The 23650-nt window shown below is 34.0% G+C and overlaps 6 protein-coding genes and 1 pseudogene across 7 annotated transcripts; 3 read left to right on the forward strand and 4 right to left on the reverse strand.

Annotated features, from left to right (window-relative positions):
* The first annotated feature begins 376 nt into the window (after window positions 1-376).
* On the forward strand, window positions 377-3880 carry LOC139772669 (uncharacterized). Its single transcript, XM_071706534.1, has 6 exons — window positions 377-913; window positions 1009-1212; window positions 1638-1816; window positions 1907-2214; window positions 2415-2644; window positions 2808-3880. The coding sequence occupies exons 1-6, from the start codon at window positions 507-509 to the stop codon at window positions 2980-2982; spliced, it is 1503 nt and encodes a 500-aa protein (XP_071562635.1). The 5' UTR covers window positions 377-506; the 3' UTR covers window positions 2983-3880.
* Window positions 3881-5127: 1247 nt separating this feature from the next.
* On the forward strand, window positions 5128-7159 carry LOC139773992 (MYCBP-associated protein). Its single transcript, XM_071708886.1, has one exon. The coding sequence runs from the start codon at window positions 5331-5333 to the stop codon at window positions 7134-7136; it is 1806 nt and encodes a 601-aa protein (XP_071564987.1). The 5' UTR covers window positions 5128-5330; the 3' UTR covers window positions 7137-7159.
* Window positions 7126-8795, reverse strand: LOC139772779 (carbonic anhydrase 3-like). Its single transcript, XM_071706709.1, has 7 exons — window positions 8771-8795; window positions 8532-8666; window positions 8302-8446; window positions 8069-8174; window positions 7901-8003; window positions 7689-7825; window positions 7126-7482 (listed from the first exon to the last, which is right to left on the reverse strand). The coding sequence occupies exons 1-7, from the start codon at window positions 8793-8795 to the stop codon at window positions 7375-7377; spliced, it is 759 nt and encodes a 252-aa protein (XP_071562810.1). The 3' UTR covers window positions 7126-7374.
* A 2160-nt stretch (window positions 8796-10955) lies between these two features.
* LOC139774032 (anaphase-promoting complex subunit 1-like) lies at window positions 10956-13276 on the reverse strand. Its single transcript, XM_071708968.1, has 4 exons — window positions 13105-13276; window positions 11556-12717; window positions 11280-11487; window positions 10956-11050 (listed from the first exon to the last, which is right to left on the reverse strand). The coding sequence occupies exons 2-4, from the start codon at window positions 11728-11730 to the stop codon at window positions 10981-10983; spliced, it is 453 nt and encodes a 150-aa protein (XP_071565069.1). The 5' UTR covers window positions 11731-12717; window positions 13105-13276; the 3' UTR covers window positions 10956-10980.
* On the reverse strand, window positions 12545-14900 carry LOC139774046 (carbonic anhydrase 1-like; annotated as a pseudogene).
* A 545-nt stretch (window positions 14901-15445) lies between these two features.
* Window positions 15446-17070, forward strand: LOC139774041 (carbonic anhydrase 1). Its single transcript, XM_071708982.1, has 5 exons — window positions 15446-15514; window positions 15620-15889; window positions 16045-16301; window positions 16446-16670; window positions 16736-17070. The coding sequence occupies exons 1-5, from the start codon at window positions 15457-15459 to the stop codon at window positions 16853-16855; spliced, it is 930 nt and encodes a 309-aa protein (XP_071565083.1). The 5' UTR covers window positions 15446-15456; the 3' UTR covers window positions 16856-17070.
* An 89-nt stretch (window positions 17071-17159) lies between these two features.
* LOC139774001 (tetraspanin-11) lies at window positions 17160-23098 on the reverse strand. 2 transcript variants are annotated; one of them, XM_071708914.1, is made up of 10 exons: window positions 22668-23092; window positions 22471-22549; window positions 21425-21507; window positions 20850-21062; window positions 20542-20727; window positions 19922-20044; window positions 19519-19572; window positions 19358-19450; window positions 19189-19272; window positions 17160-18637 (listed from the first exon to the last, which is right to left on the reverse strand). In XM_071708914.1, the coding sequence occupies exons 3-10, from the start codon at window positions 21470-21472 to the stop codon at window positions 18575-18577; spliced, it is 864 nt and encodes a 287-aa protein (XP_071565015.1). In that variant the 5' UTR covers window positions 21473-21507; window positions 22471-22549; window positions 22668-23092; the 3' UTR covers window positions 17160-18574. The 2 variants fall into 2 exon arrangements, with proteins under 2 accessions (XP_071565015.1, XP_071565024.1); XM_071708923.1 differs by lacking the exon at window positions 19922-20044 and having other exon boundaries at window positions 22668-23098.
* Window positions 23099-23650: the final 552 nt, after the last annotated feature.

The raw sequence follows: 23650 nt of genomic DNA on the forward strand, positions 1-23650 counted from the left end.
TAAACAGATGTACAACCCGCTTTTGGCAGGTATGCGGGTATTTTGTCTCTCGATTATTTTGATATCGGCATGACAGTATTTATTTTACAGCTTCTTGGTTTTTTATTCTGATAACAATTTAAATTTAAAAAAAATTAACTTACATAATAAATTAGATAATACCTACAATTTTTCTGATTATAAAATTCAGTGAATACTCCTCTTCACGTAAATTATATAATTTAAAGATAATGTCTACTTATATAACATTATCTGATGCATAAACTTGTAACAGATTCAAATTTATTATTATTGCATTAAATCTTTCCACATTTATAATTTAGTTACGTATATATAATTTACTTATTTATTATTATTAAACTCTCTTTTCCTCTCTTTATTCTCGTTAACTGTCAAACATCGTTACTTTAAAAAATTATTAATAATTAATATACTCAGATGCATCCAAAAATTTTTTTCTTGTACTTAAAACCGCAAAATAAAACTGTTATGACGCAGTCCAGGAAATGTTACGGTTAAAGCAATTATTTCTAGCAGACAAGCGAATTATTACAAGAGCGTGTCGCCTTGTCTTCAGTCACAGTCATCTCCGCGTCTTCAGTGACAACTCCCGTGGCACAATTGGAATGGCACTAGAAAATTTGTCGGAATACGGTGAAAAATCCTCATTACGAACTTACGAAATAATATATCTCTTTGAAATCTTTTTCGTAATTTGTACAATATCGGCGCAAGAATGCTTCGACGATGGCAACGAGTTTTGCATCAATCAAAACGACATACTTTCCGCAGATCTTTTACCTGGATCGTTTTTATTTGACGATCAATATGAAAATAGTGTTCCTAAGACAGTGGCAAATGAAACTGTGGATGGATCTTTTGACAGCGCGTTAAACGAGATGGAATTTCATAGGTAAATGTTAACGTACGATCCGATTTGAGAGTCAACAAACTGAAAATCTAGGTGTTTACAACATTAATATTAAATTAATTCATATATGAAATCAGGCAAAGAATGAATGAGTATCTTTGTCATGGCTACATGGCGGAAGAAATCTTCAAGGAAGTGAGCACGCCTAGACTGAAGCGAAATCCGGAATCTTTGTCAACCGACAATTTGAATCACAACTCCTTAAGCGACGACAATGTTACAATACACGATAAACTTTTGGCTGATGAAGGAAGCTCTAAATATAAAAACTGGCTGCATCGGTAAGCACATAGAATTAAAGTTATATAAAGAAACATGAGTTTCTAAATTTTATAATTCAAATATTTGTATAATTAATAATATTTACTTGTAACTTTGATAACTCTTATGCATACTACAAATGACAAATTTATACTATACATTTGAGATAAAAAAACTAATTCTTCTACTATAAAATTTTTTATTAACTCAACATTTATTTTTACTCAACAAATTATTAGATATTTTCAATGTTAAACATAAAATATTTTTAAAAATCAAGTTTAATTAAATTTTTATTGAAGTTTAAATAAAAATATTTGAGAAGTGCATGCCTAACAGATACGTTCTAAAATTTGCTAATCTTTCTAATTTTACTGTAATGTTCTACAGTATTCCACAAAATATCAATAACAAAGTTCTTTAATTTCTAACATATCTACAATAGAACAACGACACTGAACGATGTGTATCGCCACTATGCCCCCCGGAAAAAAATGAAAAAGAAACAAGATGTCCAGCACGACGACGACATCGAGGAGTTCGATGGTGAGGTGACGGGATTCGCGATGCAAGCTCCTCTGCCATCGAATGGAAAAGTGGGCGTCTATGAACCGTCCCATGAAGGTAGAACTGCATCAGAAGCTATTGCAGAACATAGCGCGCTGCATATGAAAGACTTGGCGAGACATGATATTTACATAATCCATTGAATAGATGACATGATGTTATCGTCGACAGGGCATCATGCCTACCATTACGGACCTTCGTTTAGCCATCACCACAGCGGTCACATTGGACATCACAGTGACTTCTTTCCATCCATCCACGAGGAGTACTATTATCCGCAGCATCATCATGAGCATCATGAGCATCATGAGGATCATGAAGAGGAACATAAACCCTCCTATTCCAAGGGAAAGGGCCATGAACTGTCGATTCAGGATTTCTTCGAGATCGCACTCACCGCACTTGCATTTTTAGCATTCGGACTGTTCGTCATTCAGCTTTGTATGAATGCCACGGTATTAAAAAGAAACTTGTTTACAAGATAAAGTCCTATCATTTTCTAGTATCTTTTTAACATTATATGTATAATATTAATTAAAATTAATATATAAGTATCTTTTTAATAAGGATATTTAATTCACCGAAAGAGGAGTTGCACATGTAACTTTCCATTATGTACTTCGATGGAAAAGTTTGAAAATGTTTTACATTTTAGGAAAATACCAATGGCAGTAGACGAATGAAGAGACACACGATTTCGCTCTCCTCGTCTGTCATAAGTAACAAGGACTTAAACGAGCTGTCCTATCGCGTTTTGCGGTCCATCGAAGCAGCTATGGTCGCCGAAGCGGACTCCGGCGATTGTCTGCGCAGGATACTATGTGAGGATAATCAATATTCCAAGGAGACTAAAGACGATCGAAGAATTTTGATTCCCGTTTGGAGGTAATAGATTGCGTGACAATAATTATATGAATCTTACACATAAAAAATGAGATATAAAAACTTATTATCACATCTTGCGAATCGGTCGACGCAATATCAATGGTCGACGATATTTGAAGTTATATCCCGAAACAACCGATAACATCACCACCCTCTTTTTCAGCTTGGGGATGAGTTGGTTGTCGGGCAGAATGCTATACAGGACTCCATGGTCGGCAATGTTGGATTCTGTGAAGGCATCTATTCTGGGCTTGGGTGGAGTCGACTGCGCCTCTTTCTATCCGAAGTGCGATCTCGAGAGGGAAAGGATTAAGAGGCGCAGCAGAAAAAGAAAATAAACGGAAAAATACTTTACAAGGCTTTAAAAAAGTTTCAAGTAAAATGAATTAAACAACGGTACTTGGAGGAATTTTAGACGCAATTCGTATCCATAAATAATATAATTGCAACAGTTAATTTATAAATAGTATATTTTTATGTGTAATGTAATTAGCGCATTATTGTTTATCACTGCTATCGACATTATCTTTACGAATATATTTATCATTGACATTACGTGAAATTGGCAGAAGCGTAGCATATCTGGATCCGCTAGGACATACGTGGAAAACGTTTCTATTACCTCTATCCTGCAATGGCTGACGATTTGTCAAAATCGGCATTTTACGTTTATCGCATAGAGTGCGAAACTCCGCAATCTTAAAAAAATATAATCAAATTTACTATAAAATCATTTAATTATATGATAATCTTATTTTATTTAATCTTCGTTTAGGCCGCTTATTGATATCTTTACCAATAGGGCATAACTTACTTGATCAATAGATATTCCTAACGGTTCTCTGCTTATTAACCAAAGTACACTATTTCTGATATTTGTCATGGTTAAAGAGCCCCAATAAACGAAGTAATCACGTTGAAAGCATCGCACAATATTTGTTATAGAGAAAGGTATTAAACGAATGGCAGAATGAGCTGCTTGGATAAAGGGTAACGTATTTATGATATCATCCAGAACCGGATTAGGAGCTGCCTGCAGCTGAGCAATATAGAAATATTATTTTTAAAAAATATATCTATTATTTATTTAACATCTAAAGATAAATTTTCTATTCAAATTTTGAAATTACATATTTGAAAACGTATTAAAATACACATATTGTGTGAAAAATAATCTAACAAGAACCACATTATGTAATAGAATTTATTTGAAATAAAAGAGATACATATTTTTAATACCTGGAATAAGTATACCAATATAGTGATACCGTCGTGATGTCGAAGAGCCGCGAATTGAGTTCCATAATCACTCTTATAATGTACCGCATGCAGTTCCATTGGCATGCTTTGTGGGCAAATGCATTTAAATTAAAAAGTCACGTAAATTGAATTTATAGATATATAGACAATAAAAATAAAACCTTCCACCGTCGACATAATGGTCGCTACCGTCCATATCAGTCTTACCCCAATGGAAATGAAGCTGCGAAAAGATATAACTGTCGACGAAAGGGCCGCCATACAAATACGGCTCTTCTTCACGCCATGCTGCACTAAGCATAACTAGAAATAATAAACGCTTTTAGACACTATCAAAAACGCAATCTACTAAAAGCAAACATTTAGATTGCACGTTGCTTCCATTTTTTTTACCAGTGTACCCAGTGTTGGTGAGTTTTAATTTTTTTGGCGTGACATTATAATTGAACCACTGTATAGGATTTAGATTCACGACTTTCATATAGCTGATGTTCAAATCGATTGGTGATCTTAGGACGCCATCGGTATGAGCTAATTGTTGTATAAATCTAACTGTTTCTTCATCGTGCTCGTGAGAATCTATATATATGATATAATCACGAGAAAAAAATATTTAATAGGTAATAAAAGTATTTAAATCATATAAAAAATATAGATAAGTTTAAATTGTATGTGTATATGTATATACCGCACCTGTCGAAGAATTCATGCTGATATGTTATATTATATAGTATACATTACTGATAAATTTAAGTGTAAATCCACGGAGATTAGAGATTAGGTCTCTAATTAGGGATTAGAGATTTAGTTCTCTAATCTCCGTGTGTAAATGCGTCAAACATAACGTTTGATCGATTTTGCTTCGCTCAAACTTCAATTGAAATATTTTGCGGATATGCGCGCGCACATGACATACATACACACACCACACGCACCTCCCTACTCACCTATTACAAAAATTTTTTTTAAATTAAAATTTAAAACAAACCTTTTTACATTAAACTTTTAAATTTAAATTAAATTAAAAAATTCGAATATTAAAAGAAATTTAATGTAAAACTTGAAATTTTGGATAAACAACTATTAAGAGAAACTTTACAATATTAACCCATTGAACATAAACTGTCAAAATATACAATGGTAACTACTCATGATATGAAGTAACGTATGACATGCTACATCTAGATAATTAAGTATTACTTAATTAAGCGTTATAGCGAGAAAAGAAAATATTTAGATGTAAGTGTTGTATTTACAAATCTTCTTTAAGAGTGGAAAAGGTGGAAGCATGACGACTGTAGTTGAAAATGACGCAAACGCAGATCTAAAGCTAAATTAAATTTATTATAGATTCCCATTCAAGAAGATAAAACATTGGATATTTCTAGATAAGATATGCGAAATAATTTATTAGTTCCTCTCGAAAATGGACTTTGCGCGCAAAATCGGTAAATCTGAAAAGCCTCAAATCTGGAAAAAGACTCGCCATCCACTTGTAACGACCAGGGATAACCTTCTTTCCGGAGATGTATCTTTTTCGGAAGATCGTCGCTTCATAAATTGGAAGAAATGGCTTGCCGATCGGAAGAAGCAAACTCATCGCATCGAATCTGTTACTGGTCGTTCGCAGGCCGATCAGTTACAGAATTCCTCAGAAAGGTTTCGCAGCTTCGTAGAGATGAAAAACCTAATGGAGCACGCTGCCATACCGGCATCCGTGATCACCGATAAGCCTCACGACGGACCGGCATTTTGGAGAACGCCCGAATTCCTGCCGGATCGCGGTGATGCTTGCCTGCCGGAAATATCCTTGACTCCTAGCAGGAAAGACCTGAATCTTCGTCCGGATTTAATGCACGTTCGAGTGCCAGATCTAATAGCGAAGGAGCGAGATCTCGTCGTCCAAAAAACCAAGGAAGAATTCTGGAAGCGCAGCGGATATCTAAAAACGCGCAAACTCGAACTTACCGAGGAAATTGCATCGCTGCTGCCTAAGGAGCCGGAAACGGCAGCGTTGGCCATTCAAGGACGTGCCTATAAGAAAAAGAAATTACCGCTATTACGAATTCCACCGATAACCATCACGGAACCTGACGAGGACGAGCCGCGCGAGAATGCCGATCAAGTAGCAGTTCTGAAGATCCAAGATCGAGAATTCGTCTGGCAGAAATCTTCCTTCGGAAGAACGGAGCCGGTAGACACTGAACCTATCATGTGGTCTTTAACTTTTCTAGGTAAGATCAATGAACAAATGGAAAGAGAGATCGTGCTCGAAAATAAAGGAACTCACGTTATCGCGTATCATTGGCGATACTCGCCCTTCCGGACGTACGGCATAACTTTCGTGAAACGCGGCAGTCCGTTCTTCTTCAACAAGACGAAGGGACTCGTACTTCCGGGGCAGATCGTGAAAATCAAGGTGTGGTATCGATCCAGGACACGCGGAGTCTTCACCGAGTTTTGGCGATTCGTCACGGAGCCGAAATTAAGTTCCTCCACGTTCGTATTTCGGTTCTGGGGATGCACAACCGATGTTCAAAGTGAAAAATTGACCGATTGCCAAATGATCGACGAATACCTGAATCGCCGCATTCGAGACTCGACGATACACTCGATCATTGAGGAAATCATGGCTGGGGTGGAGCACGGTAAGCCACCGGAGCCGACTTATGAAATATCGCTTTCGCAAAGCGACCTGTTTGTCTCCCTAAATCCTTATTGTCATTATCATCCGAGTATCGTAATGCAATTACAAACAATATATTCTGACGTTACCGATGAAAGCGCGCCAGCTTGGAACTTGTCGCTGGATACCCTGCGAGACATCCTTTTGCAGATAGAAAATACAAATTACAAACGCGATATGCTCGCCCGATTTAACAAACTTTGCAAACAGAGTCTCAGGCCAAGATCGATCGAATTTGATGTCGCATATTACGATAAGTATGACGCTGTGTATAATATTTTATGTGCTTTCGCGAATCTGTTTGAAAATGAAAGTGAACTCGTGAAGAGGAACAGTCTAATACGAGAAGAGCCTACAACGCCAATGGAAGTAGAGCAGAAAGTGACGCAGGAAGAAAAGGAAAATTTTAACTTGAATTTACAACCTTATAGAGAAATATTTTTTATTCGTATGTATAAAGCTCTAGAGGAAGCAATAGGACGAGTATGCTCCAGTATCGATTCTTTTCACAAACTTAATGAATTAAAGCTTAAAATGCAGCAGTAATTACATTTATTCTTAAGCAGTAACAGATAATAAATTTTCAAATTTTTAGTGAATAATTCATATAAAATGTATTGTATATATATATTTAACGTGTAATTATATGTATAAGAAATTATTCTACTTTACATGTGTTACCAAAATTTAAAGCTTATATTACATAATTTCTGTTGAAGTGTCAAAAATTAGAAATTTTTTAAATCTGTAGTAGTTTATTAAGTTAGAAATATGTGAATTTTTCTTAAGAGACAGCTAAAAATATTTGTCGTCCTCGTAAAGGTTGAACGTCTCTCCAATTCGATTTTATGAATTCGCCATTTTTATCCTTTAGTTTTCGGAACTCATTAAGCTAGAAGTTTTATTAATTGCGTATGTATGCGTGTTATTCTTATACTTTTTCTATAATAATTCCATAAATAACAAATATTAATTGTAATAGTGATAAATATACAAGAAAATAATTACTATAGACATTTTAAAGAAATCTTTGTGTTGCTGTTCATATATTTGGCATAAATATATGACATAACTTAAATTAAATTATAAATAACTAACTTGGCAAGATTGTATAGGAATAATGGCTGGGAACACGATCCACGTAACGCATTCTGAATTACTCTCTGCGTTGTAGGATCCATGATATGTATAATAATTTGAACACTCTGTTGCTACTCGCATCCAAGATAAAGAATCTAAACGTCACAAAAATATTATCAAATTTGAAACATCATATAATACAGACTACATTCTGTTCTTCGGATATTAACTTGCTGGAATTTTTATCTCCGATCCAGCATTCTGAATATGTTTTACATTTTCAGATATTTTTTCAAATTGAACATTGCTCCAGTCACAAGATCCCGATTGAACCTACGAAACAAAATTGTTAATAATAGATGAAAAATAAGGATATAATCATATATAAATAAATATACCAAAAATAAGTAAGCTAATACGCAAAGACCATCTCGATGTTTTAAACATTCTTCGAAGGTGAGATATTTTTGGTTCCAGTGCACTAAGTGACACTCCATGGAAAACCTACATTAATTTAAATGTAAAGTTTATTAAAATTTTGTAAAAGTTACTGAAACAACTCGAATAGGATAAAATTTAGATATGCAATTTTTTTATTTTAAATTAATAGCTATTGAGAATACATTCTTACCAAGTACCATTGATTGTATGTTCAGCACCTCTACAATCATTCTCACCCCAGTGAAAGTGCGCATTGTAAAATTCGTATTCGTCATTTACGAGGGGACCTCCAGATACTGTTGATGGGATCCTATCGCCATTCAAAAAAATAATTGCTGACACAAAAGAATTTAATGTCCAATCGCGTCCCAACAATATTAACCAAATTATTTCAGTAAAATTAAAAATAAATCAAATTACCTTTTTTGCCATCGTTAAACAAAGTTGCGTTTCCATCCTTTAACCAATGGCCATTTAAGATTAACGGTGGAAATCTCGTAGGACGTACCATTTTGTCATTTAAATCAATCGGTGCTTGACCACTTTTTTGTGTATCTTAAAAATATATTCACACATAAATATGTAACGTAAAAATTATAACATCAAACACACATAACCTGATATTGTTGCCACTATCTTCAATATTTTATTTTATTCACCTGCAAGTTTTATGTAATTTGCCATTATTACGCTAATTAAGAATTATTCATCGCGGATGAATCAGAAAACATTAGAATAATAAGTAATTCAAAAATTTTGTACAAATTGTAAGTGTATTTTAAAATCATATGTCATATTACATTTTAATTTAAGTAAATCCAATAAGTTAATAATCTCTGAAGTTAGCTGATTTATGTAGCTACATTTTATATCGCCACAATTTTAATATATAAAATAAATACATATCATATTACAGAATATATATTGTATTATAGAAATGTTAGTAAAAAAGTTAAATTTTTATCCATATTTTAATTGACATTTTATAGTAAAATAAGAATATACAAAAAGGAAATTCTATTTAACATATATAAAGCTAATAATGTATTACACACACAAATTTCTCTTTTTCTCATTCTTCCTAACTAACAGCTTGCCTCTGTTTATACCTTCAACATTTACTCTAAGTAGAGGTTTTAAGCTTGAAATTTAAATTTTATTCATTTTTAACAAAGTTACCGCTGCTCGAGTTTTGCCTATTTTTAAAGATAAATTTAGTGTTCCTTCAATTTTTGTGAGAAATGTATAATTTACTTTTACTTAAATATTATTAATTTTTATGTATTTGTTGTTATTGCTAATTTTGTGAATAATTAAAAAATAAAAAATAAAAATGTTTTGCAGATCCTTGCTTAACACTACAAAATAGGTGATATCAGTACAAAATTACCTTTTTTAAAAAAGGTAAAAAAAAGTGCCAAGTACACGCAATGTATTTTGTAAATTCAATCGAAAAATTATCTCACAAAATTGTCTCACAAAAATTGTCTCACAAAATTGTCTCACAAAAATTGTCTCACAAAATTATTAAATTACAAAATTGTTATTTTATTCAATCCAAGTGATATCTACCTCGAAAAAACCTAAATAACAAGTGGTATCTATTTAAAAAAAAAATACGTGAAATTATTTAATACTGCGCCAATTACAAAGAGAGAATATATATATATATATATATATATATATATATATATATATATATACCTTAACAAAATTATTTTTATATCACGAAATTGCGTTACCAAACTCAATCTAAGTGATATATACCTTAACAAAATTATATCACAAAATTGTTTTACCTAACTCAACCTAAGTGATATGTTATTTCAAAAAATATATGAAATCTTTAAATTACGCCAACTACAAAGAGAATATATATATTGCTTTGAAAAATAATTGTAGTGCAACTACTCTTAAAAAATAAAACAAAATTGTGTTACCTAACTCAACCCAAGTGGTATGTATCTTTGTATTCCTGAGGATCTTTCTATCAACCCAAGTGGTAGTAGTTTTAATTCTCCTTGATAAAATTATAATATTACAAAGAATCATTTAATCATTTTAATCACAAAGAATTAAAGAGGTAACATTATAAAATAAAAATATTTAATTAAAATAAAATAAATAAATTTTTCTTGTAAAAAACTTGGCGCTGCTTTTTTAAAGTCTATCCAGACAAATTTGCATCGCGCATAAACATAAGCGTAAGAAATTGATTGGTTCATATATATGTGCAAAAGGAAATAGACCAATCCATCTCTTTATGCATATGCTTATGCACCTATGCAAGTTTGTCTAGATTAATCTTAAAAAAGCAGCGCCAAGTTTTTTACAAGAAAAATTTATTTATTTTATTTTAATTAAATATTTTTATTTTATAATGTTACCTCTTTAATTCTTTGTGATTAAAATGATTAAATGATTCTTTGTAATATTATAATTTTATCAAGGAGAATTAAAACTACTACCACTTGGGTTGATAGAAAGATCCTCAGGAATACAAAGATACATACCACTTGGGTTGAGTTAGGTAACACAATTTTGTTTTATTTTTTAAGAGTAGTTGCACTACAATTATTTTTCAAAGCAATATATATATTCTCTTTGTAGTTGGCGTAATTTAAAGATTTCATATATTTTTTTGAAATAACATATCACTTAGGTTGAGTTAGGTAAAACAATTTTGTGATATAATTTTGTTAAGGTATATATCACTTAGATTGAGTTTGGTAACGCAATTTCGTGATATAAAAATAATTTTGTTAAGGTATATATATATATATATATATATATATATATATATATATTCTCTCTTGTAATTGGCGCAGTATTCGGCTACCGTACGATTTCCGGTATTAAAATACATTAATCATAAAGCTATCGTTGCTCCTGGGCTCGTTACGTCGATATTTATCGAGTCACCTTCACGTATCTGATAACTGCAAACAAAGATACGGATTTATAAATTGTTCGCGAGGAAAACTTTCCTATATTACTGATTCTATTTTATTAAGAAAAAAAATTGCAGAAAAAAAATTGCAGAAAAAAAATTGCAAATATTTTTTGCAGAAAAGGTTTTAATTTTAGATCTTCCGAAACAAATTTCTTCAAATTAGAATGTTTTGAATTGCATGGATTTTTTAATCATTATGTACAAATTCACTGTACCTGGGAGACTTGTATTTATCTTTCTGTGCTCCAGAAAAAGGTCTTATGTGCCCACCGACCATGTAATAGTGCAAAGTATCAGGTATGCTTGCAGGTACATTCGTTCCACCACCAGAGCCAAGTATTACCAGACCTAATGCTAATCCCGCTGCCAAGGAATATGACTCGCGGTCCACACAGTTTTTCATTTCAGGTCCTGGCGGTCTGCCTATAAATAAATTCATATGTCAGCATACATATTAATGAAACTTATCTTGTGTATCGATAGACAATTACCAATCTCAGATAATAAAGCATGCGAGATATGTCTGTGCGCAGTTCCTTGATACACAAGGCCAACTCCCATTAGTGCCGCTACTTGGTCATTCTGTTGTATATTTAATTCGATACTCGTTGGTGGCAGGAGCGTTTCCACGTGTAACGATAATAATTTAGTCATAGATACGTTCATCGTGCCCACGGTGCGAACGAACAAAATTGTCCGTTCATAACTGATATGCCTAATTTAAGCGACTGATACAAACTAATGGCTATGTTTGATGACGAAGAAAACGTAGCGCGCGCGAAATGACACACATGACGAATTAACTGAACTTATAAGTTTAATAAATGTAACGGAAAGAACGCGGGTAAAAAATTGTATGACGTATCTTCACGAAACAAACTCCACGTAACGTAAATTGTAAAATATTAATATGACTGGTATCTGCACTGCAAATTCAAGTGTTATTTCTGTAGCTTGCCATTTCAAATTGCATCATTTAACACATTTAACATTGAACGTATTGAATTAACTTTTAATTTAATTAACACAATTGGATTTACAATGTGCTGCTTTCAATTCTGGTTGTAATGAAGACAAATTGTTTTGTAATGATCAAACTTTGTAATAAAAGCATTTATGAAACGGCAATTATTTATTATTTTTTTATTGATATTCCTAACATTTCTCACATCAGACAGCTGCCTGCGACTGCGACAGTCGACGACCAAAACAATAACAATGAGAATTAAATTTGCCGATTTATATGCATGCGAACTTGGAAATCACATTCCAAACACTGTGAATGAAGTGCATCGACGTACGCTTTACACCGCGAGCCGAATACGTGCGACGTAGTTTTGTACTCTTTTTCTTTTTCGATAGATGCGTCGATCTCGGCGGGGCCTTCAATCTTAGAAGTCAATGTGAATCTTGCAAAGAGAATCTTATAAAGACCTACAAATCCGTCTGGTCAGATTCGAATAAATTTATAGATAACAAATAAGAAAAGAAATTTTATTTGTGAATAAGAAATACATCTTTAATAGAATCTCGAATACAAGTTGTTTGCATGTTAAGAGAATAAATATCATTTAATGAGTATTGTATTAAACACTTTGACTGCCATGTCAGTCATGTTTGTCGCGTGAATTTTTGCAAGGTTCCCGTAAACTTCTGTAAATGTAAATATTGTGATATATGTATATTTAATATAAACATATATATACCTCTAAAAATAATTAATTATTTAAACATGCTATTTTTTACAAAAATGTCAGACACCAATAACTTCAATCGCGAATTAATTAATTGTGTAAACGGATCTAGAAGAATACTTACATCTCTCTACACTGTCTCATACGTGTATTTTAACTTAGGAAATTAATGTGACGCGAACGATAAAATTTGTACTAAATAAAAGATATCTATTTCAAGTAAATCTGTGACTTTTCCGAACCAATTTGTGGATGACACTTTTATTTATTTAAATAGAAATAATTCTGTTAACTATTTATAAAGATATAAAGAGAAATAATGAAATATTATTAAAACACAATATACCAGGAGATAAATAGGGCTAATAAACCGCACACAAGATGTCCCAGACCCAGACCAAGCGAGCGCAAATAACATGCTCCATCGAAAGTATTTGTTCGTATTGTTCATGTTTGCTTGCTCTCTAGATCCGGTAAAATGTCGCAATACTTTCTTCGATAAATATAATTTCGGAATCGGAAATATAATATATCCTTTTCCGATCAATCAAGCTACTGTATCATTTGTGGCAAAGAAAATCCTTCTTCCACGAAGAAGATGTTGCGATCTATAATTCCTTACTATACGTTCCCATTTATGATTGTAAAGGCTTCTGAATGCTTCGATCTATAATGATATATGTAATGTAAATTATCATACGTCAATATTTACCGGTGTATAATTTAAAAAAAAATAATTAATATCCACATATATGCTTTTAATATACCTGACAGGAAGATATTTTTATCGCGTTCGGCACAATTATCCAAGTAACGCATTCATTATACGGGGGAAAAGTGAGAGAACCTAAATAAGTATAATATCCAGGTGACGTGCATGCGTGCATCATCCAACGTAAGCAATCTAAAAGTAAAATGACCACATGGTTAATTAAAAAATATTAATATTGCAAATAATATTTTATATAATAAGAGCTTTCATGAAAAGCGAAAAATTTACTTATAACCGAAAATATTCTATAAATAAAGATATATAATTTTTTGTAAAATTGCTTTTACTGTTAACTGCAAATAATTGCAATAAAAGAAAAAAAGGAGACATTACACTGACAATTATGATCGACTTATTCTGTAAATAATTAATTCGATAAATATTATTAAAGATCGTCTCACATTACCCGGCGTAATATTTACTGCGCTATCCATCTGCTTTATTTCCGAGAGTTTATCAGTTATTGGAGCGAGCGTGGGATTATCTGGAATCCCAGGACAGCCAACAACCTTTTTATCACAATTATACATTATAATTAAACTGCAACAGTGATCCAATGCGAAATAATTATCTTCGAAAATGATACTGTCTATCGTGTGAAAATAAAAAGATTCCGATATGGCAAATTTTAATTAATTTTGGCCGTTAAACCTGCATGAGATAGGATATTATTGCAATTCCGTCAGATTTGTCGTGACATTTGTCTATCGATCCGTAACGCGTATTCCAATGCATAACTTGTGCCTCCATCGAATACCTTATTAAATACTGTCATTTAGAAGTTGCATTGATCAATATTAATTATGTTAAATGAAACTCGTATTTAAATTAAAATTTAATATAAATGTAATGGAAATTGAAATTAAATAGAAAATATCATGATTGATACATTTGTCACGCATGGTAATTTTCAATATCAAATTCGTCTAAGCAAACATTATTCTCTCTAACCAAATATTATCAATGGAATGTTCTGCGCCCCGACAGTTGGACGGGCCCCATCGAAATTGTACGTTCATAAATTGAAATTCATCGTTTTTCAAAGGACCGCCGCGCAATATTGGCATTTTTCTGTTCGCCAACTCGATGTTAACTAGAAATTATTAAATATATAATCCATTATTCCGAATTTATACTGGACGTGAAAAGAACCTGTTTTGCCGGTGTTCGCAAGTATTGCTGTGCCATCGTTTGACCAATAATTTGTCAAAAGTAAGGGGGGAAATTTCTTATTCCACACGGCGACACGACTGATGTCGATTGGAGATTGCCGCCATTTCGGCAGACCCGAAGACGATGTCGTGCATAATTTTTGTTCTTGTGTAGAATACATTTAACATATAAAATGTACGAAATAAATGTAATAATATAAGAGTATTTTTAAATAGATTAAACAATTATCTGTGTAACAAATTTTTTATCCATAAAGTATGATTAAAGTTAAAATTTTTATTTACGTGATTGTACGCTTTTAGATTTGGATGTCATTTGTACATCACGATAGAGTAATTGAACAGAAGGTAAAACTGAAATTAAGTTTCCATCGCTTTTATAATGTATTACTTTCCACGTATTGATATTGCAGTCATCTTGATGACATTACTGAAAACAAGTTGTAAGTAATTGTCAATTTGAAAGTATGAAGTTGCTTACGCATTATATATAGGATTACCTTCACATTATTTTTATAAATTGAAGTAAACTTCATATCAATTTTTAGTAAAACTTATCATTTGACGTTCCACATTATTTCTTACTTTCATAAATATTTTTGATAGAAATTATTATGCGGTATGAAACACTGGGCAAATTGTCAAATATACGGCTCGCCTAAAAATTTATTACGTCGGAAATATTGCACGCAGGTCTTAACAAACCTGAACTTTTTTTTAAACTACAAATGTCGAGTAAAGCTTCATTATAAAAATGTTAGATTTCTCGTTAGCGGAATGTATGGTCGCGTGTAGCAGCGTTCTGCTCATGGGTGCGTATCTATTATAAAGAGCGACGATTTAATTATAAAATAATAACAGTCTACAGCTTTATATTTATTAATATCATTTTTACAATAAAATTTCTTTCATTCTAGTGCTATTATTAACTGAAATTTTGGATTGGACGCAATTATTTTCATGGATGGAAAACGACTACCGCCCACCAGCTTTTTCATTCGGCTATGCTCATCAGAATGGTCCTCATACTTGGAAAGATTTATATCCTGAGAGCACTGGTAGCAACCAATCGCCTATTAATATCACCACTAGGCTCGCCGTAGTTGTGCAACCATCTGAACCACTTAGATGGAGCAATTACAATAGCGGACCTCTGTCGATGACTATCGCAAATGATGGCCATACTGGTAAACATCAATTTTCTATAAGCAAACAAATTGAAAAATATATTTAATAATATATTTTAATATTACTAGAATAATAATGGCATAAAATAAAATAGACTAATTAAACTAATTAAAGTTATGTACTGTACTACATAATGTTTTACGTTAATATGCAGTAATACTCCGAGGATTCTGGACCAGCACCACGTGGCCACAGCTTCAAGGAGGGCCATTGACCGATACATACGATTTCTTTAACGTTCTCTTCCATTGGGGTCCGTCAATTGAAGAGGGCAGTGAACACACCTTGGACTACGTTCGTTTTCCTATGGAACTGCAGATCATTCACATTAAACGTGGAATTAAATCGCCAACGGACGCAATTGCGCTTGGAGCAAAAGACGGAATAGTGATCGCTTCGTTCTTCCTTCAAGTATAATTATTTCGTTAGCGGATAATATAAATGTTTTATCACAAGTATTATAAAATTAAATTAATGCATCGGCAAAATATAAAACTTGTTAAACTTGAATCGTCATAATCATCCTCGCTTATTACGATATGTTCAACGATGCAGATAAACGACGCGGATAATCCGTATTTGGATCACATCGTGAGCAATTTATGGCGCATTACCTGTCCGGGATCTAAAGTTTACATACCTCCTTTTCCGTTGGAGTGGATTTTCGCGCCTTTTGACAGAGATTATTATACGTACAGCGGTTCTCTTAGTCAGCCACCTTGCAGTGAAATTGTCACCTGGATCGTGCAGCAAGAACCAATTGCTATATCCTCATCTCAGGTAAAATCATACGTCACTAAAATATTTTTCGGCTTTATCGTTATTAATATAATTTTCTGCTACAGATAGAGAAATTTCGAAAAATCTGTTCAGTAGAAGGTCCATTACTCTTGAATTGTCGACCAGTTCAACCGTTGAACGACCGTGATGTTTACTTTTATGAAGAAAGCTTGTTGCATAATTGATATGTAATTACTTTATCAAAATGTTTAAGTAATCAAACATATATAGAAAACTTATCTTCTTATTTATATGTTAATTTCAGTATATATTTATGCCGTGTATGTCAAATTAATGCCATATTCAATATGGTAATATTGTTCTATTTAAGCGAATACAAAATTTATCAAATTAAAGTTAAGAATTGAAATTAAGAATTATAACTGCTTATAACAATGCAGCTATTTATTCTGTAAATGGGTAATTTTAAACATGAAAAACTTTAGTGTGCAAAATGTAAATTTATGTAAAATATAAAATAAGTAACAATTTTTTACACAGAGAACAACATCTTTATTATCATTAGGGTGCGTTCTATAAACGCAGGACATTCGTTTTGCCAAGTGTTTTGAGAAAATAAAAATATATTAAAATTTGTGTTACTGATTGTGTCATTGTGCGAAATTCTTTTGGCACAAGTTATAATAATACATTCTTCGAAAATTATTATCAAAGAGAGGAAAGCGTTCCCCCTTAAAGAATATATATAACACATTTTTATACACTATATATATATATATATATATATATATATATATATATTGTATATTGTATATGTGCATCATCCATTTCAAAATGGATGATAAATGTCTATAAAGATCTAATGTACACAATTATTAGGAGAAGCTGGGATTGATTAAAACCTGTAATATATTCTTAAGTTTTCGAAACACAGAGATTATTTTACTATCTTGAACATATATTATTAGGCTAAGTAAAAATATATAAGTAAAAATTTAATGATATGTTACTAAGTAAATGAAAATTTTTAATCCGTTTAGTTCGGTTTATAGCTAAGAATCTAGGCTAGTTAAACATACTTTGAAAACTCATGTCAGTCAAAGTGGATCAACGTTATATGATTTTAACATATTTCTTACTAGACTACTAACTTTATTTAGCAGTCTGTTTTTTTATATCTATACATATAATAGAATATATCAATCAGCCTCAGTCTCCCCTAAGTATACTCACATAAACCTCTTATTCATTAAAAATTATGATATTTCTTTAAAAATTCATGTACAAACACATCTACTTTGTGCGAAAAATTATTTTGTTTCTCAAATCAGGTAAATTTTCCACAAAGAAGAAAATAATTCGAAAGTTCTCACGCACGCAACGCATATATCCATCCTTCTTGTATTTAGAAGACAACAGGACACGCCACGGATAACAATTCCACGTTGCTATCCAAGCTCCGGCGATGATCGTCGTGAGACACCAGCGATATTATTGTAACATCGCTATTTCTTAGTATTAGTTAGACTGTTAGATTGAACACAGACACAGACGTGTATGTTATTGTATATGTACAGCAGGGTGTATTGGTCACATTATTGCTGATCGGCAGCAAAACGCGCACAGAGGTGGAAATCGATCTAAACTTAAGCGTAGCACTTATTGTTATTTCGAAGTTCAGTTATTCTCGAAGTTCTCAATGACCAGACACCTTGTAGAATAGAACAAATATTTAGATTGCTTTCTTCCTCGCGGTATTCCCTTAGCTGAAAATCCCGATCATTGTCCCGACTCACAGATGATCGAAACGGATTTCGGAAATCTTCTCACGTAGCGATACACGAAGATACAAAATGAATATGGTTCTTCTGCCAAAGTTGTCAATGTAAAGATTGAACGTGCCACGACATTCTCTTTACTTCATTGAGACTACGAATCCTGGATCATTCTTCCTGCATATCTCTTATTGTCCGGCAGAGGAAAGCGGACGTTATTATCCCGAATGTCTGAAAAATGCATTTGTATTAATTATTGCTTTTTCACAAAATACACAAGACGTAAAGGAAAAAGCTATTTAAGAAAATAATTTAATAAATCTATTCTTCGAAGAAAGATAGAAAATTCAAAAGATAGAAAATTTAAATAAGAATTGTACCTTGAGCTATGCAATACAATCCTTGCAAAGACATTTTGTAAAGTTTAAAGATCTAAAGCACTTTCTTAAATAAAATCATGAATCTTTGACTCAATAAATATGTTTCTTCTAAAAGTTTCTTCTAAAAGTTTGCGAAAAATACACAGAAAAAAAAGAAGTGTTAAATCAAGATTTACATTCTTGTATATAAACTTATAATCTTAATCTATAAATCTATAATCTCAAAATGAGAAATAAATTGCGTTAAACGAAGAAAACTTGTTTGAATGAAGGTATTTATATAGTTTAATCAAGAAAAAAAGTTGAAATTCTTATAAGAAGATTATAGATTCTTGCTTATATAGAAAAATATAAGTCTTGATTTAACACTTCTTTTTTCTTCTGTGTAATAAAAGGATTTACCTGTAGTCCTGCCATTGCCATGCCGCCAAACACTAACATGAAGCTCTCGCACTGCAGCCAGTTCGTGACTTTTCCAAGGCACCCCTGAGAAAATGTGTCGTTCATTTGAAATATGTAGCAATGTATAACACGCAGCGATATACACGATATCTCGCGGTACAATGCGTACCTCTTTGTGCCTATATCCCTCGTGACCTTCTTCATCTTCTACTTGACACGCGGCCTCATCCTTTGGCAGCGGATGCAGCCACGGCTTCTCGTTCTGCCAGCGATAAAAGATTACTCACATAAGGTTCATACATTTCGCTACGTCGCTGACATTTTACTCACATTTTTGTGAAACACCCTCGAAACAACGCTCATCGGACTGCCTGTATTTTTATTCTGCAAGACAGAAGCTCTCGCTCTTACTAATGAATCGTGAGTCGTAGTTTATTGACTAGACGTTTAAGATAATGGACACAGTTTAAAATAAGATAAATAAATAAAAATAAAATTATTTAGGAAATGATAAAGATATCGAGATATATATGTACATATATAATTCACAATTTATATTATTTTCAAAAGAGACATCCAGACAATAATAATAATGCACGTGGACTTATATTTTATTATTGTTTCTTTTTTTATTATTGTGCTTTCAAAATATATTCTGTGAGCTCTTTCAACTCTCGAAACTTCGATATCCACGTTGTTTTAGGACCAATTAATTCAAACGTATATAGAGTACCTCGCTATTTTTGAGAACACAACACGTGAGGGGAACCTGCCTCTTGCTCCCCGAGATTCGACCGTCCCTCCACCAAGCCGTGCCATTGTAATCGTGATCGCCGTATACTCCGCAGCAATTAAACTGCAATGGAATCATCTATGTGCTCTTCGAACCATCGCGAAAATGTCTCATCGGGCAGACGATTTCTGACAAAGCATCATCTCTCGCATGCGACCCCATCATGCATGAAACATAATTTACATGCGCGCTTCCGCGTATAATACATGCTGCGTGGAAAATGAGACGAAACATTTTTAAACATAATATTTTTAAATAAAGAAAAAGTGTATTGTCATCACGGTAAAGCGTCGTGCACAGATGCGATTACGACGTGTGATTTTTCTGGAAAAAAAATATATCCAGAGCGCTTGACATCACTGTCACAAAACTCATAAAAATTAATAAAAATTGTATATGAAAGATGGATTAACCAAAAGTTACAACATAGAAAAATCAAGACTATATCACAGAAGGATTCGTAATTTAAAAAAAAGCGGTTCCTGAATGACAAAACGTGCCGTAAAAGATCGACGAGCGACGGGCGGTCGGTCGAACGATCGGCTCGGTTGATACGACACCTTGTACTGCGCGAAGTCCAGACTATTGCTGAAAGGGATATCGCTGGTCTGATCGTGACCGTACTCCGCGGCCAGTTTATTGGTGAGCCTCTCCTCCAGCTCCGACAGGATCTGGAAAGTCATCAACCCGCCGATCGCGGCGGTCACCAGTTCCGTGACGATGAGCGCGACCAGCATGCTCATGTACTGCGGAAAAAACGACCACCGATAAAAACACATTCCCTGACCCTGACCCGACCCGTAATCTATAATGGTATATATACGCGCGCCCCGCGGGGCGGAGGTAATAAAAATGTCGTTTCACTCACGGTGGCGAGGATGCATTGATTTCCGCGTAGCGCGGCGCGGCAGCCGAAGAAGCCGACCGTGAGCACGATGGTGCCGAGCCCGAAGAGGCTGTAAGCTATAAGATTAATAGTCTCGTGCGGCTTGACGTCAGACACGAAAAGATTGAGGATGTGTCCTTTGGTGGGCTCCAGGAGCACCCATGTGCCTAGGACGAACACCGCGCAGCCAGCCAACTGCCGAAAGGAAAAGCCGGGGTGATTTTTACGTCCCTTATTCTTTCCCTTATCGCGACGGGCGAGATAGTAATTCTGTAATCCCCCCAGGGGACTCCTTTCCTGAACGTCGCGTAAATTTCAGCGACGCTTGAAATAATTCTCCGCCACCTTCCGCAGATAGAATCTAACTCAGGCGAGGAGGCAATGCAACAGTAAACGAAAAACGTTTGTTTCGCGCTCTCAAGAATCTCTCTCTCTCTCTCTACAGAATTACGCGAGAATTATTTATAGTTTGAGCATCTGCGTCTAGGTGTTTGTGGCACGTGTCGCTATTTCTAGACTTAATTTATAATGTTACAATATGCATGCGTGTTATTTACCCATATTAATAGATTGAACAAGAACAACGCGACTTTCAAGTACTTCATGTTTGTTATCCCTGATCTTCCAATTAGTCATCAATCTGCAAAATAACAGAACAACCTGTTGTAAGCTCAAATATGTAATAGAACGTGATGGAACTTGTCATATAGAAATATTAAACCCGCATTAAAACTTTTCTTTAATTAAATATTTTAAATAACGTGAAATGTTTCAATCACGTCTATTCTGCAACTGTTATCGTTTCAAACGTTGATATAGTGTGATTAGACAATGCAAAATAGATCGTTAAAAAATTGGTAATAATTGCGTTTAAATATTAACTCTAATTTAGGCAAGCTACATATCTTTCCTAATAAAAACATTTAAAAACCAGAAAGAGAACTTTTCTTCGCCAGTGAGTAAATAACAAGGAAAATTATATTCGGTGCTAACTGGCCAAAATCATTTATTTGTGTAACTTTGTGTAAAAAATTGTGTGAAAAAAACAAATTGTGTGAGTTACACAAATAAATGATTTTGGCCAGTTAGCGTTGAATACAATTTTCCTTGACATTATTAAAAACGTTTAAAATATTCAAAAGCATTTTTCTTCTTCAATCTTGGTAAACGTGACGAAAAAAAATCTCGTAGATTATTTTGTTCTTATTTAAAAATTTCATTATATGTTCAAAAGCTCTCTACAGAGGAAGTGTTTTTTGCAATTACTTTTGATAGCTTTCAAAATAATACGATGGTTAAAATGTCAAAAAGTGGTTTTATGGTTCTCAAATTGAAATATTAGCAGAAGCGAAAAAATATAAAATAACGTTAATATTTTTTCTCCTATTTTTTCAAAGAGAGAATTTATAAGCACCATTTATTAACTATTTAATTTTTTCCGTATTAAACACAATTTAGAATTTTGTATCTGCTATTTTAATAATTTCATTGTTTTTATTTATTCATAAAATATAATAAAATATTCATAACGAACTATCAAAATGTTGAAATAGCGTTATGGAAAATTCTAACGTAGCGTGTAACATTGTATACAAACATTTACCTGTCACAAACGAGTTAGCTCACTCTTCTCGATTACAATGTCTATCACTTCGCTTTTGATATTCCGATCGCCAACGTAACTGTAACACGATTACACAATTAGAATTCGTCGTGCATTTTGCAAGCAGCGTCGCACACAGTTGCACGGGGGATCACGTAACGCGGATGCACATTTCGTAATCCTCAAAGACTATATACCTGGGTCTTGACGTTTCCGAGTCGGTTCACACTTCACAGGTGGTTTGCGATCCCTTGACGATACGTCATCGTTTCTTCGATCGTTCGGACGCCCCGAGATTTGCGCGGCTCTCGAGCTTTGTGTTCGCGCTGTGTGGCTGTGTTCGCCGTCGCGCGGAACGGGAGGACCCGACGCACCCGCCTGTTACTCGTCAATACGTCGGAGGATCGATGAAATATCTCCGGTAATTACTCGCGTACACGCGCGTGGACGCGGTGACCGCCTATCTCTCGCTCGTAATAATGAGGGATCTCTCGCGCGTTGCGATCGCGATCGAGCGCGCTCTCACTGTCGCGGACAGTCCGTGAGCGCGTTTACTTTGCCAAAACGGCGGAGAGCCTGCCTCCGGATCTCGCTCTTTCGCCCGACGCCTCTCGTTTCTCGTTTCTACGTCACCGACGCCGGTCCAGATGCGTCTGCGTGGCTCCTGCCGTCGCGGCGCCGACGCTCTATCGCCGGGCATGGTGGAGAGACCCGCCGACCCACCCGCTTCCCAGAACGATCCCGTCGACGGGCTTCACCGACACACTCACGTTTCTCACCTCCCCAACCGAGTATGAGTGAGCAATTTATCGTACGTAGCCCAAAATATAATTTCCCACGCTCTAATTAAAATGGTATACCTATTCTAATTAGAGAGCGGTAATCTCTCCTGTGCTCCCTTTCGAGCGGGTTACGTGATTTTAAAATGGACTTTCGTCGAAGGACGCATCACGTGTCAGCGACACGTGTAAAATGTTAAGAGATATTAATCAGCACAATATAATGAGCTACGTAATTTTACGAGGATAAAACGTAATCTATTTCGCACACGTTCCCTCTCCTAAAGATACAATTCACGCGTGTGAAAGTACAAAAGATATCTTACGTGCAATGGGAATTACGCGAAGCTTACATCTATTTTAGCTGGAAACTTGAGAATAAATTTGAATTAAAACGTTTA

Source organism: Temnothorax nylanderi, unplaced genomic scaffold, assembly GCF_030848795.1.
Source record: "Temnothorax nylanderi isolate EJ_2023f unplaced genomic scaffold, tnyl_v1.0 TNYL_tig0004_pilon, whole genome shotgun sequence".
NCBI lineage: Eukaryota > Metazoa > Arthropoda > Insecta > Hymenoptera > Formicidae > Temnothorax > Temnothorax nylanderi.

Bases quoted from the DNA above. Each gene is read 5' to 3' on its own strand.
- LOC139772669 (XM_071706534.1), top strand. From the start codon at position 507: ATGTTACGGTTAAAGCAATTATTTCTAGCAGACAAGCGAATTATTACA. The intron at 2,215-2,414 runs GTATTAAAAAGA...TTTACATTTTAG, and splicing joins AGCTTTGTATGAATGCCACG to GAAAATACCAATGGCAGTAG. The intron at 2,645-2,807 runs GTAATAGATTGC...CCTCTTTTTCAG, and splicing joins ATTTTGATTCCCGTTTGGAG to CTTGGGGATGAGTTGGTTGT.
- LOC139773992 (XM_071708886.1), top strand. From the start codon at position 5,331: ATGGACTTTGCGCGCAAAATCGGTAAATCTGAAAAGCCTCAAATCTGG.
- LOC139772779 (XM_071706709.1), bottom strand. From the start codon at position 8,795: ATGGCAAATTACATAAAACTTGCAG. The intron at 8,175-8,301 runs GTAAGAATGTAT...AAATTAATGTAG, and splicing joins CATACAATCAATGGTACTTG to GTTTTCCATGGAGTGTCACT. The intron at 7,483-7,688 runs GTTAGTTATTTA...TAAAACTTCTAG, and splicing joins TTCCTATACAATCTTGCCAA to CTTAATGAGTTCCGAAAACT.
- LOC139774032 (XM_071708968.1), bottom strand. From the start codon at position 11,730: ATGAACGTATCTATGACTAAATTATTATCGTTACACGTGGAAACGCTC. The intron at 11,488-11,555 runs GTAATTGTCTAT...ATTTATTTATAG, and splicing joins TGCTTTATTATCTGAGATTG to GCAGACCGCCAGGACCTGAA. The intron at 11,051-11,279 runs GTACAGTGAATT...CTTTGTTTGCAG, and splicing joins GATAAATACAAGTCTCCCAG to TTATCAGATACGTGAAGGTG.
- LOC139774041 (XM_071708982.1), top strand. From the start codon at position 15,457: ATGTTAGATTTCTCGTTAGCGGAATGTATGGTCGCGTGTAGCAGCGTT. The intron at 15,515-15,619 runs GTGCGTATCTAT...CTTTCATTCTAG, and splicing joins TAGCAGCGTTCTGCTCATGG to TGCTATTATTAACTGAAATT. The intron at 16,302-16,445 runs GTATAATTATTT...TCAACGATGCAG, and splicing joins TCGCTTCGTTCTTCCTTCAA to ATAAACGACGCGGATAATCC.
- LOC139774001 (XM_071708914.1), bottom strand. From the start codon at position 21,472: ATGAAGTACTTGAAAGTCGCGTTGTTCTTGTTCAATCTATTAATATGG. The intron at 19,451-19,518 runs GTGAGTAAAATG...TATCGCTGGCAG, and splicing joins CGAGGGTGTTTCACAAAAAT to AACGAGAAGCCGTGGCTGCA. The intron at 18,638-19,188 runs GTAAATCCTTTT...TGCATTTTTCAG, and splicing joins TGGCAATGGCAGGACTACAG to ACATTCGGGATAATAACGTC.